The sequence below is a fragment of the Pteronotus mesoamericanus genome, unplaced genomic scaffold (genome assembly GCF_021234165.1).
Source record: "Pteronotus mesoamericanus isolate MK-2021 breed Mesoamerican mustached bat unplaced genomic scaffold, CSHL_Meso_final contig_173, whole genome shotgun sequence".
Taxonomy (NCBI): domain Eukaryota; kingdom Metazoa; phylum Chordata; class Mammalia; order Chiroptera; family Mormoopidae; genus Pteronotus; species Pteronotus mesoamericanus.
Window position 1 is genome coordinate 17,155,654 of NW_026555072.1, and position 14,702 is coordinate 17,170,355.

The 14,702-nt window shown below is 39.7% G+C and overlaps 1 protein-coding gene across 5 annotated transcripts in view; it reads left to right on the top strand.

The window, feature by feature from the left end:
• Nucleotides 1-14,702, top strand: part of DMD (dystrophin) — a 1,878,371-nt gene that overhangs the window by 1,657,303 nt on the left and 206,366 nt on the right. For all 5 annotated transcript variants that reach the window (XM_054566574.1, XM_054566573.1, XM_054566575.1 and 2 more), the window contains one exon: nt 2,569-2,647. In XM_054566574.1, coding sequence (XP_054422549.1) covers nt 2,569-2,647 — 79 coding nt within the window. The remainder of the gene's footprint in view (nt 1-2,568; nt 2,648-14,702) is intronic.

A 14,702-nucleotide genomic window follows, 5' to 3' on the forward strand; every position in this document is an offset into this window, starting at 1 on the left:
CTTTCCCAGTTGAAGAGATTTCTGGACAGTGTCCACTCCCACATGGCCTCCTCATTCCCTCATTCGCACCCCCAAACTTTCACAATCACCTCTTGATTAATCTGTTCATGAAATGGCCCATTCTACATTTAGAACTAAGTACATATTCCCAACATTCCTTTGCATGTGTTCTTCTACAATCATTCTCTACAATCTTATGGTGTGGAATTCTTCATGACCAGAGACTGACCTTGTATGGCATCATAAAATGCGCCGATGACAAAAATGGTATAGATATGACTCTGGATTGGGTCTGCATTAAATATAGTAATTGATTAAAAGAAATAAATGACAAGGTTAGATGCTTATAAAATATTTATAAAATCCTTTTTTAAACTTTGTCTCTTAAATAGCAAGCAGCTAAGAGCAAGAGCCAGACTGAGTAAGTTTGAAATCTGGCTCTACCAGTTTACAAACACTTAAGTTAGCCAAGTTTTGTTTTGTTTTGTTTTTTTAACCTCTCATATTTCATTTTCTACATTAGTGAAGTGGGGAAATAATATTAGTTCCTACTACAGAGGGATTGTGAAGGTTAAATAAATTAATTCATACTGTCATAAACAAAGTGCTTAATAAATACTAGCCATTTTTGTGTTTTACATCATTCTTTGCGCATTATGACCTATTTCTTTCCATTTATTAACCATAATAGCAACAATAACAGTAGCCTATAACATATACTGTGCAATTATCATGTGACAGAAATTAGGCCAAACATTTCACATGTATCAGTTTATTTAATTCCTACAAAAAATGGTATGACTTAGATTGTATCATTCTCTTATTTTATCGAAATGGAAACTCAAGACTATTCACTCAGGGACGTGTGGTATGTACTGAGGGTCAGTGGGCATTCTTGCTTACTCTCTCTCTCTCTCTCTGTCTTTCTCTCATATACACATACACACATATTCATTAGTTTGGTCAATTAGTCATCAAGCAAATATTTACTACCACTTACTATGTGCAGGGTTCAGTGCATCCTGTCGGGGGAAAGAGAGGGGGAGAGGGGAAATAAACAAGGAACGGTCCATGCTATCAAGGAGTTTACAATCCATTGCAGGAGACACTCACGTGCATACAACTAAAATTAATATATGCTACAAGTACTTCAGATAGAAACCATGTGCTGTGAGGATGGTGAGGAAGCCAGCACTTCAACCTGGGGGATTGGAAAGTAGGCACAAAACTGTGTAAAATCTTTGAACTGGGAGAGAAGGAGACTAAGAGGATTCCAGAGAGAAGGAGCAGCACAAGCAAGTCACACAAGTATTATATTGGATGGAAGGTCACAGGACAGGTGGATGGAGTTTGGCTGGGAATACCGAGTCAGAAGGCTGGGGAGGTAGCTTTGAAACGTTCCTCATGCTTTTCTGTGCAAACCCTCTCTTTTTTTGGAACTCTACTTGGTTTTCTGAATATTTGGTCAAAGCAAAGATGGGCAAGGCTAGGGAGACAGTGGAAAAAAGAGATTGTTTTAGATCTCTCCTAGACACTTGATTGATATTGGAAGGTCAGAGTTGGCTTTAGTCCAGACTATCTGAGTCATTTCTTTGGATAAGTTTAAGACCTATTTCACCTCTTGGGAATTATCCACTTCACAAGAGCAAACCCACTCGAGCTCTGGTGGCTCTGGGCAAGCCCTGACCAACCCCTAATTTAGGATGGGCTGTTCAGAACCAAGTCAAGACCCAGTGTCGTGGAGCTAGGACATAGATGGGTGGGGCCAGCACAAATACGTGGTTGGCAAATGCCAGATGACAAAGTATACCATTTCACCCAGAAAGTTCTTCCTTTTTTTCCCTACCCAGAATGGAATTTACTAAGCTACCAGGACATTATGTCAATATATTGTAGAAGAACCTAATAGGAAAAAAAAATGGTAATTTTTACTCCATGCCACCTAAAAATATGCTTCTTAGTAATTTCCATGTCCAATTAAAAACTAAAATCTGAAAATTTCTTTCATGTCACTATCCACCCAATAAATACCCTAAATTTAAGCCTTGTCTCTACTTCTTTGATACTTAGGTACTAATCAACTATTTGGTTACTTATTATCAATGACTAATTATGACTCAATGATCCATTAATTATCAATTAATATTATCCCCCCCAAAATTAGTCAAAAAGAATAGACTTAGTCAAAGACTAAAACAAAATATGTCATTTCTGAGACATGGCAACCTCCCTCCCTAACCTTTTCATGAAAGTTTTAGAGTTGGCATTTTTGTTGGTCCTCATTGGAACAATAGTTCATCTGTGGCTGCCAATGAGTGTTTAAAAAATTCTCATCTTTGCATTGTTGAAAGAGCAAATCTTTTTTGTTTGGCCTTGGTTTGATAAAAATGCATCTTGAAGGCCACCTACGATAAGTGGATATTAAAAAAAAAAAAACAAGATTATAAATTGGTGCGTTAGTATTCCAGCCTTAGAAACCCAAAAGATGTTACCAAAGAGGATACATTGTTTTAATTGTTTCTCATTATATATGATGACAGACCATCATTCCTCTCCTCTCCTTCCCAGGTGGCCGTTGAGGACCGCATCAGGCAGCTGCACGAAGCTCACAGGGATTTTGGCCCCGCGTCCCAGCACTTTCTTTCCAGTAAGTCGTTGTCAGCTTTCATTGCTTAACCTCTTCATTGCATCTTGGTGGCTAAGAAATAAGAGTTGAATTACAATCATCTCTGCTAAATGCACCCAGAGGCATAAATCATCCTGAAAGATAACTTGGTGGGTGAATTTGGAAGGTTAGGAAGAGGAAGACAAATTAGATTATTTTGTCCAGTTTTCAGCTAATGAATAATGGTTTCCTGCAATGTATTCTCAAGTGCTAACTTGGGTGATATTTTTGATTCTTTAGTCCTGCTTATAGCAGTTCACTTAATACAGCTGGCAATTATGCTATCATATAGTTATATGATAATTCAATATGTATTACTGTGAATCTATAATTCTTTATCTCTATATAACTTATTAAATACTCCATGCCTCCAAGTTGGAACCTCAACCTGTTTTTCCTTTCCCTAACTCGTCTTACCATTCTTTAATTCTTGACCTCTATTCATTCTTTATATTTTCCAGTTTTACTGTTTTATTAATTATGTTTTTATAATTATATTATTTATATACCCTTAATAAATATTATCTTTTTAATAATTAATATTAAGAGGAATAGCTTTAGTTAACTGGAAGTTTTTTTAAGATTTTACTTATTTATATTTTTAGAGAGAGAGGAAGGGAGGAAGAAAGAGAGGAACAGAAACATCAGTGTGTGGTTGTCTCTCACACGCCCCCTACTGGGGACCTGGCCCACAACCCAGGCATGTGCCCTGACTGAGAATCCAACCGGCGACCCTTTAGTTCATGAGCCAGCATTCAATGCACTGAGCCACACCAGCCAGGGAGTGAAAGTTTAATATTAGAATACCCTCTTAATATGAAACTTTGTATTAAATTTGTCAAGCTCCTGTTTTTCTCTGACTAATGTTGTTTATTTATACCACTGAGTCCTTCATTACAAAAGTACATATGTTGAGTTATTTGATATTTAAAAAACCATACTTCTACCACATGGAGTTAGTGTAGGATAGCATTTTGGTTACTTCCTTCTGGCCATACATGAGTATGTATGAGGGTTTAACCATCATTTTAAGGCAGTTAGTTTGTGCCTGGCAATATTACAAATGTAAACTAATGTAATCCTTATAGCAGCCTATCAGGTAGATAGCATTATTATACACAGTTCAACGATGAGAAAATGGAAGCATATGAAGGGCCCCCCAAAAAACTGGAATTAACTTATAGAGGGCAGGCCCCTTGTAGGACAGGCTCCCCCATTAGGTGAGTGTTCTAGGAACCCATCTGTATCAGTGTACCCACTGGCATTGTTGTCAGAGGCTGTGTTTGGCCTCAGTGAATTCTTTTTGAAGACTCAACACGTTTGCCCATTCCATGATGGGCGACTTACAAGCGCACCTGCCCACACCGTGCTGAGTGTTCAGCAGGTTTTGACCAAGAAACGGCATAACCCCATGCCCTACCCTCCCTATTCACCTAATCTTGTCCTGAGCGACATTTTTTTGTTTATTTGTTTCCCCGATGAAAAAAGTCCTCAAAGGGAAACATTTTGCCGATGTGGAAGAGGTGAAACAAAACATGGCAGAAGCACTAAAAGGTATCCAAATCAACGACTTCAAGAACTGTTATTGAGCAGTGGGAAAAACGTCTCGATAGGTGTATTGCATCAAATAGAAAGTACTTTGACGGTGACTGAAGTTTAAACATGTAAGGATAAATACACAAGTTTTTACAAATAAATTCCGGGTTTTCTTGGGTCCCCCCGTCAGACAGTCACACAACTAGGAGGTGACACAGCCAGTGTTCAAATCCAAGATGGCTGCAGAGTCTGTGTGTAACCACCGCCCGGGCTGTCTTTTACTTGATTTACATGTTCCAGGGAGGAAGTAATTCTGTATGACCTCTCTTCACTCTTCTGACTTTTTTTATTGCCATTTGCTAGTCCTTTGGGTTTTTTTTTTATTTTCCATAGATTAATAAAAAGATCCATGCTCACAGACATTTTAAAGTATGTGACTAGATGTTTCCATGTGTCTCTCCTATTTGCCATTATCTTTTAGAACAAAAATTCCTAGATGGTGCTGGTCCTGTCTTTTCGTTATACATTCACGGTGTATTAAGGAAGAAGTTGCCTTAGGTTCTGACAGGGTCTAACCTTATTATTTGCATGCAGTCGTTATTTGAACAGTATCACACATGCTTCTGGGGCACCAAGATGAAAGAGACCGGTCAAAGCAGTGCACATCATTGAGTGGGATTATGGCTTTTCGGGATGGCTCTAGAAGAGCGATTCTCAACCTTTTGCATCACTTGGCACACATAAACGAATTACTAAAATTCTGCAGCACACCAGAAAATGTATTTTGGCCAACTGGGCAAAAAATAGGTTTAATTTCGATTCATTCACACGGGACAGCTATTGTTGTGTTGGCTGTTGTGATTTTTCTATTTGACCATCTAAGGGAAAAGAGGTCCATGGCCCTGACTGAGTAGTCAGACATTGCAGGTTTTAAAACTTCTTGTGGCAAACCAGCGGGCCTCTTGCAGCATAGCGCTGAGCCGCAGCAGGCAGGTGGAAAGTCGCTGCTCTAGAACAATTAGAAAGCCTGCAGATTTTGTCTTCTGTATTTTTCCAGATCTCTGGTCTGCTTCAGTTGCCTTGGTAACAGCCATTCTACTCGATTTAATTGAGATTAAATGCAATAACAGTTTTGTAAGTGATTCATAACCCATAAATAAAAATATTACTATTGTGAATATTAATTACTCCTCAGACACCATGCATATCCATTCATCCTTCACTCCCTCTGTGTGCCCCACTCGAAGTCCCATGCTTTTGCCATGAACACCTATTCTCAGAAAATAATACGTTATATTCATTTAATCCAGGTGACTGGTAAAGTTTAGTGCGTACTTCTCTTGGCTTCTTTGCATTTTACTAGGGTGAAAAACCATAATCCTGAGGAAGGGCTCTCTGGCGGTAGAACATCAGCTGTAGTCTCTGAGCTGTGAGGAAAGAGTTTTGAGGGGCCATGTGGAGCATCCTCACACCTTTCAAACCATATCACACTGGTGCCCGCTTCTAGGAAGGTCAGGCTGGAAGATACATACTCATGAAGACGCTCATGTACCCACCTAACTGGAGCCAGCCCTAGAAGTCACCAATTTCTTGGATACTCATGTGGAGTATCAATCAATACATACTTAGAAGCTTTGCTTGCACATATCAAAAAATACCAATTTGCTTTATGGGGTAGTTGAGAAATAGGACCATGAGACTGAAGACTAGATAAAGATTATTTCTTTGTGTTGTTCTTTTCAAAATTACAAAGGTAATATGCGCCCCTGGAAGAAATTGTGGAAAGCAGAGAATACAAACAGGGAAAGAGAAATTACTATTAAAAATGTGGTTTATAAAATTTCTGTCTTTGTCTTGGGATATGTTTGTTTGTGTGTCTTCAGATTCTGGGTTTTTTTCTTTCTTTTTCTTTTAAATATTTCATTTATTTATTTTTAGAGAGAGGGGAAGGGAGGGAGAAAGAAAGGGAGAGAAACATCAATGTGCAAGGGGAACAATGATTGGCTACCTCACATAGGCGCAGTTTTATGACCTGCATGTTTTCCCTTAGAGCTATAATAAAACTGTTTTCGTGTGTTTGAATATTCCACACAGAGTAATTTTTTTAATGGCCAAGTAGTAGTCCCTTCTGTGACTCTCCCCGATTTACCAAGGCAATCCTCAATCACTCAATATTAAGGTGGTTTCAAATTTTTCACTATTATATCCAAAATTGTGACCAACAGTCTTTGTCAACCTTTATAAGCACCTCGCATTCTTTCTACAAGATAATTGCCTCAAAATGGAACTTCTGTGCTAAAGGATGTTTACATTGGTGAAGCTTTTTATCTGTATTGCCAAATGACCTCTAGAAAGTTGCACCAGAAATTGAGTGCACCATCAAAACCATATTTGAGGCAGGGCATCACTGAAGTCACTTTTCTGCTGTGAAATTGTGTTCCATAAGAGAAAAACAGCTTCCTCTCAGCAAATAATAATATGTTTGAAAAAATACCACTAAGGTCATAATAAATGAATTTGAATTGATAGATGTCTAGTAATTTGCTTCCAGGTTCCTAGAACTAATAATAGTTCTAGTGATTTCTGGGGTTGAGAAATTACAAAAGAAAGAAAAAGAAGAGCCACTAGCAGCAAACCCCTACACACACACACACACACACACACACACACACACACACACATGAGTCCCCTTTGATTAGTACATTATCATCTCTCTTTGTTTTGCGGTTTTTTAAAAGATTTTATTTATTTATTTTTAGAGAGAGGGGAAGGGAGGGAGAAAAAGAGGGAGAGAAACATCAGTCAGCTACCTCCCGCACATGCCCCAACCAGGCACCAGCCTGCAGCCCAGGCCTGTGCCCTGACTTGGAATCTGGAATCGAATGGGCAACCTTTCACCTTGTAGGACAAGACCCATCCAACGGAGCCACACGGGGTTGGGGCTTCTTTGTTTTTTATCAGTAGAGAGATGCAGCCTTTTACTAAAGAAAAGTATTCACTGTTTCTTCTTGGTAACTCAGCCTCTACTTGTTAAAGCAGTCGTTTCTTTTATCTTAAATCTGAGAGAAAATGAGAAGCAAAAAACATTGTAAAATGTGACCCTTATCCACTCATTGATAGACACTAGCTTGCCTTTATTTCTAGCTTTAATATTCTACTGCTTCCAATTTACTTCTGCCACTTAAACTAAAACAACAGGAGAAATTCTAAGTGTGTGATACTTTTAAATTATTATTTTAAAATATTATGATGCATTATACATATATGTAAATATTATATACATATTTTATATATATTAGAATATATATATATATATATATATATATATAGTTGGAAGGTACAGTGTTGGTCTTTTCATATGTCAATGGCCAAGAAAGTACTATAGTATTCATCGGCACAGTAGTCTTAAAATTACCCCTTTTTTGTTATTTTCAAGAATTTAAGACCTTTAAAGAAGAATGTAAGAGCTTTTTTTCTGGCCATTCTCTCAACTCTCTGGGCTTCTGTTCAAAATTTTACTTTTCTCATCAAGAAACATAACCATAGGTTTGTGTAAAGGTTAGAAATCTTTCTGTAATAGTAAAAAGAACTTAGAGTTATCTTAATATTTTACAAGTTCTAGAATTCCCTAAAGGAGCATTTCCAAGCCAAGTTCCTTAGATCATTAATATTCGGTCTTGTGTTAATAACTCTCCCTTGAAAAAAATTATTTCTGGAGTCAAGAAGACTGGAAAAACACTGGGTTATAAAGAGAAGCAAGTTTTTTCCTGTTAGAATTCTTAGAGCTTTTAATATACATTCACACTCTAAATGGAGACAGAGTCACTAGTTCTTCCCCATACTTTATGTGACTGTGAGAGCCTTTTTCAGGTACACCAATTAATTTCTCACTAAACATGCCACAGAACATAGTATGGGAGTCTCTGCTCTCAAGTGGTATTTGCCGAATGGTTTCTTGGCAAGAACTTTCTCTCGAAGGTAGTAAGAACATGATCCAATGAAAAAGAAAAGCAGTGTTTTTAAGGCAAGTGGGTCAACTCTCTTTTTCAGGAGTTTTTCAGTCCCCCCTTCCTCCCCCACTCCCACCACCATGCTGTGGAATTGCCTGACTTGAGAGAAACTTAGAGAATATCTGTACTGAGTTGTTTTCAAACTGTTCATTAGTGAACCCTCAAATCAGTTTAATGACTTGCAACCAACCACTTTTTAATGGAATGGAATAGAACAAACTGGAAAAAAAAATTATCAGAGTACATTGCACAAACAAGACTAAGTGTTCTTTTGACACTTTGGGTTCAGTTGGGAGTGTGTGTTTGTGTTTGTGTTTGTGTGTGTGTACTCTGTCACAATGTAAAACGTTTTCCTTCTGTGCATTGCAGCCTAAGTTTGACACACTGAACTAGTCAGCACTTCCCTTATTTTACAGATGAAAAAATAGATGCAGAAAGATCAAATGACATAACCTAAGTCACAGAGATGGTTATAATAGATTTGGGACTGGAACCCAGCTTCTGCATTTCCAAGCCACACTTCACACTGCCTTACCCATGAAGAGCAAGCACCTAGGCCGATAACTACCTAGTCCCCCTGCTACTGTCTCAGATGTTTCTCCCTTCTATTCCTCATGGCCTGGGCCATACTGAGTTGATTTACAGAGCCTGAATTTTTCTCTCAAGGCCTCTGAGCCAGATGTTGTCTCACCAATGGTATATCAGATATTGGTTAAGAGTACAGGCTCTGGAACTAGATGGACTGGATTCAAATACTGGCTCAGATACTTAATCTCTTTATCCTTCATCTACAAAATGGAGATTGTAGTAACATATGTCATCAATTTTAAGGCACACTTCCCATGTTTTTACAACTCTAATCAGAATTCACCTTGTGACGAAAAGAGGTTTTGAATTCAATGAAATTGAAATATGGTAATCTTACTTTAGAGGGTTATAGTGCAAATCAAATAGTTAATATATGTAAAACCCTTAGAACAGTGCCTAGCACATAGTAAGTGCTATGTGTTTGCTATTAGCATTAGTATTACTGTCAACTCGATAGCATAACTTAATATCGTAGTCAAACCAGAAATGAAAATATCATTCATTCTCTTGCATTTAATTTCCAATGTAAGTAATTCCTCTCTTTTTCCAAAGATGTTTTTCATGGATCTAATCAGAAAGTCCAGTGTTTTCTACATTATAAGACCTTAATATTTATTAGTATAAATAATGAACAGGCAAATAATCAATGGGTGGACCCTATGTCTATAAGGACAGAGTGGTTTTAGTCTTGCTGACAGTTATAGTCTCTAGTACCTAACATGGTATCTGATACTTGGTAGATGTTTAATAAAATCATTTGCAGAATGAATTATGTCTTACATCCAAAAGAAAAAGAGGTACATTTTCTCTTGACATTGATAATACAGTAGCACGATATTTAGCATAGTGAGTATCACATAATAGACACTCAATAAATAATGTGACTTTTTATGTTACCTCTCAGCAAGGACTAATAGCATTCATAACTGTACATGGCCTTTTTTATAACATTTTACTGTGCCTTGTAATATATTAAAGAAAGAAGCTGACTTCAAAATTACAAACGATCACAACTAGATTAGAAAATAAAATAGAAATGGCAGAAAGGTACACATAAAGAAAAGACTAAAAATATATATATCAGAACACAAGCAGCTATTGTGTTTTTCTTTCTTTTTACTTTTGCAGAGTTTTTGTAATAAGCATGTACTACTTTTATAATGGAAAAAAAACCACTAAAGGTAAAAAATTTTATTCTATAGCTTTTAACACAGTGACCTCTTGCAGTATGAAACTCAATTGATGGCTATGGAACTCTGTAAGCCATATTTCCTTTTTACTATTTGTTCTGAATTTAAAAGCTGTGAGTTTCATTGAGTGATCATCTCATTTTCAGAATATGAGACGCTGTAAAAAGAAAGAACTGATCAGTTACTTCCTGCACACTTTATCATCTTAACTGCTGTAATCAGATCCCTGGTTAACTCTTTTTGCCTCGTTAAAGCAACCCAAAGCATTTACAGTTTTTCCTTGCTACGTAGGGCTAAAAAGTTTATCATCTTGAAAGTTGCCATATCTTCATTCCACCTCCCCCAACTGACACACTTAATAAAAAAAAAAGGTAGAGGAAAAACTTGAAGCCCATCTAATAATTGCTGACATTTCACTTAACAGTGCTCTAATCTATGCTACAGTTATCTTCAGGGGGTGGATGAATTTGAAATACGAGTGGCCCAATAATTTAAAGCCACAGATTGACTTAAAGAAGCCATCATGATAAAAGTCAGGAAGAAGTTTACAGGTACAATGTGAGATGATTTTCAGCCTAAAGCTCTCTATCAGGTAAAATCTCAGGGCAAAATCATTTGGGCCAATTTTTTCAGTCATGTGCTGTCCCAGGTGTTGGGAATTTGGGACAATTGCCATCAATCCTATAAGTGGTTCTGGTAATACCTCCATAAATTCAAAGATAGCCTTTCAGATGCCCACAGAAAGTGATTACAGTGATGATAATTACATTCTTTTCTCAAAACCTGTTTCTATAACCCCTTCTCCTTGAGCCCAAATTTATATTTTCCAATAAGACTTTAGATTTGTTCGCTTCAGGGTATCTTCAGTAACAAAATATTGCATTGGTAGTCCTACATAACCATGTATTTGAGCATTTTGAGGAAGGTTTGGAGAGTTCTTGGTCTCTGCCATGAGATTTTGTGCACAGGAGCTGGCTTATACTGGTTTGAGAGAGCCTGTTGTAAAATATACAGGAATTGTGAGCCGGTTGTCAAACTGACCTTTGGTAGCTTGACATCAGCTATAGTGGGAATATTTACCCCACAAAAAATGGCAAATACTGCAAATCAAGGCTTTTTTTTTCCTATTTTTGCATAACTGGTTTACCAAAACACCGCCAAATTTATTTTTTTAATCCTCACCTGAGAATATGTTTATAGATTTTAGAGAGAGAGGAAGGGGTGGTGGGGGAGAAAGAGAAAGGAAGGGAGGGAGGAACAAACATCAATGAGTTGCCCCCGATACGCACCTTGGACCAGGGATCAAACTCACAACATAGGTACGTGCCCTCACTGGGGATCGAACCTGCAACATTTTGGTGTTCAGGTCCAAGCCACCTGGCCAGGGGACCACCAAATTTGTTTGTTATTCAGATCACCCAAGTCCCTGGAGGCAAAGCTCAGGATCCAAATTATCTACCTGCCTTAGGTAACATGACCAGTGGTCCTGGTTTGTCTGGGATGTTTTGGGGTTTATCACTGAAATTTCCATATCCCAGAAAACTTCCTCAGCCCTAGGCATACCAGGATGGTTGGTCACCCTCGCCTTAGGTAAAGTTCTGTGGCAGTAGAGCCCTAGACAAAGGTTCTTGTACGAGCAACTTGTCAGGAGGGTGGGTGTCCCATGAAGGAGAGTAAAGGAAGCAGGATAAGGTAGAGGGAAGGCTGGTCAGGGAGTAGAGCTAAGCAGGGAGGTGGAGGCTCTCTTCAGCCGGATCCCACAGGGGGCTCTGGAGCACATACTGAACCATGGAGTCAGCCCCACTTTTAGGCAAGGGAGCTGGGCCCTTTCTCCTCCATGCCAGTCCATCATTGGCTGTGGATTTCTGGGGAGTAGCAGACAGCAAAGGAAGCTCCCTTTTCACCGAGAGAGGTTTTCTGGAGAGCGGAGCAATACGCCCATGCCAGCGACACCCACAGCAGCTGGTGATGGGTGTGCTCATGGGGAAAGGGGATCTGAATGGAACGCCAATAACGTTAACCTCTCCCAAACTTCATGTAGCCGCTGTGGTACTCCACACATAATCTGGCTCTCAAGCTAAATGGCTTGACATTAGCTTGATCTGTAACCACCACTCCTTCACATACCTGCAGGGAAATTAGTCTGGTGGCATGGCAGAGATGAAAGAAATGTTCTTTCTTTTTTTTTAGATCTTATTTATTCATTTTTAGGGAGAGGGGAGGGAGGGAGAAAGAGAGGGAGAGAAACATCAATGTGTGAAACATTCACTGGTTGCCTCTTGCGCACCCCCAACTGCAGACCGGCCTTCAGCCCAGGCGTGTGCCCTGACTGGAAGTCGAACCGGCAACCTTTCAGTTCATAGGCTGACACTCAGTCCACTGAGCCACACCCACCAGGACATTCCTCTTTCTTTCTTATTTCATCTTCCTCCCTGGGACAGGTTCCTCTGGGCCTCCCGGGGACCTAGGACAGGGAAAGCAGCACTGTAGTCCTGAAGCAGGTTCCTGGTACGTGGGCACTATTTTAGTGGAATGCTGACTCTGAAAGGTATATTTTTACACTTCCCAGAAAATAAAGGCATTTGTGAGTTTGGCCTAGGGTAGCTTTTTGTCATCTGTCCCAAAATATAAAGCTTTGCACAACATAAATGGTGGAATCACATCCCTGTGGGCAAAAGTCATTACTTTCGTTTTTTCCATTTGGATGTTTTCCATCCTCAGAGCACAACCAGTTTGGGATTACAAAATACTTTTGGGGGAGAACTTTGAGGTGAGGACGAAAGGCATTTTTGTTCTTTTGTAGACTTACATAAACTGTTCCTGGTTTCAAAACCATTGTCTTGGGATTTTTAAATATACGTTCAGATATCAGCGATGACAGTCTTCTTGTTTTCAGTCTCCTGCAGATACTGCTGTGTTATGTGCTGTGTCTCCTTAAAGCGGTAAAGAACAGGGAGGGATAGGCTTAGGGGACAGAGGTATTTTAAGGATATGTGGAAACATAAGGAAGGACGAGGAACAACAGTCACCATGAAGCATATGTTTGCTTCTCTCTGTGTATCCCTCTGCTGCTATAGACTTCTGACTGTCACAGTATAATGGCTACTCTCTCTCTCTGCTTGGTGACTTCTACTACCGCCTTGTGACTTCTGTTTTCTTCTTTTGCTCTCTGACTTTTTCACTTCCCCAACTCTCTGCCATCTACATTTCTCTCTGTGAATTATCATCGAAGTGTCCAAGAAAGAACACCTGATTGGGTCAGCTGTTCACAAACGGTTTAAAATTTAAGTTCACCTCATACAGGCCACAAGCTAGGCTGTCAAGCAGGTTTTCTTCACCTGAACACAACTGACATTTGGGGCCAGACAAGCCTGTGTTGCGGGGCCTGTCCTGTGCATTTTAGGATGTTTAGTAACATCCCTGACTTCTACCCATTACATGCCAGTGGCAACCCCCTCCCTCACTTGCAACAACCAAAAATGTTTCCAGACATTGTCGGATGTCCTCTGGAGGGCAAAACTGTCCCTGGTTGAGAACCACTGCTGCGCACCAACCCCTGGACAATGTGTGGCCACGGCAGTTGAATCCCATGGACCACTAAGTAGAATGACCTATGTCTGAGGAGTCATCTGAGACGACTTTTCTGCACTCCCAGTCCCCTTCAGCGAAGAGGAGTGTTCTCAGCAGACATCCTCTAGCTGGCTGCCCCTTCAGGAATTGCTTCAACTGCCTCCCTCAGGATCACCCCTCTTCCACAGACAGGTGCTGATCGACACAGGAGTATAAAGTCCTGGCCATTTTGCCCCTACTTATGAGAACCCTACCATTCTAGCTCAAGAGCTCCTGTGGGGCCCTGACTGGTATAGCTCAGTTGGTTGGAGCATCGTCCCACACACCAAAAGTTTGCAAGTTCGATTCCTGGTCAGGGCACATACCTAGGTTGTAGGTTTGATCCCTGGTCGAGGCACCTACAGGGGGCAACCAACGTATGCTTTTCTCTTGCATCGATGTTTTTCTCTCCCTTCCTTTCTCCAAAAAAGCAATGAAAAAATGTCCTCGGGTGAGGATTAAAAAACATTTTTTAAGAGCTCCTATGGAGTTGACTAAGACTGTCCCCGGGCCTGCAGCACAGCTTGCCTTCCTTCTATTGCCATTCCTGCTTCCTTATTCTCTCTTCCACAGGCATCCATCCTGAAGCCCACCTTACTGCTCTCTAAATTTTGTCTTAGTGGCTGCTTCCTAGGGAACCCAATCTGTGAGTAGGCAACACAACTGACAGATATTTAGGAGCGTCTGAGAAAAAGACATTGTTACAGGCCCACTCCAGTCACTGGATAATTGGATTTACGCTTGCTTTCATAATGAGGTTGATGATTCTGTCCAGTATATGTAGTGATGATCATTATTTAAGGTGTCTGACCTCATGACCTCCATTAACAGGTAAGGACTTGGGACAGCATAAATCACATCATCCTCTTGCCTTTCACCTTAAGCTCAGCAGCACACATACCAATGACGGGCAAGAGTTAGAATGAAGGATAGTCGATAAAAAATCATAAAAGGAAATAGGTTGGAGTGTGAGTACCATGAGGGTAAAACGTATGCATTGCTCTTTTTTATTTTTAATTGCATGCATCTAACACCTTGCAGATAGGTGCAGAATATGCCTTGATTACATGAATAACTGGGCATGCAAAGGTTATTCCCACTCTA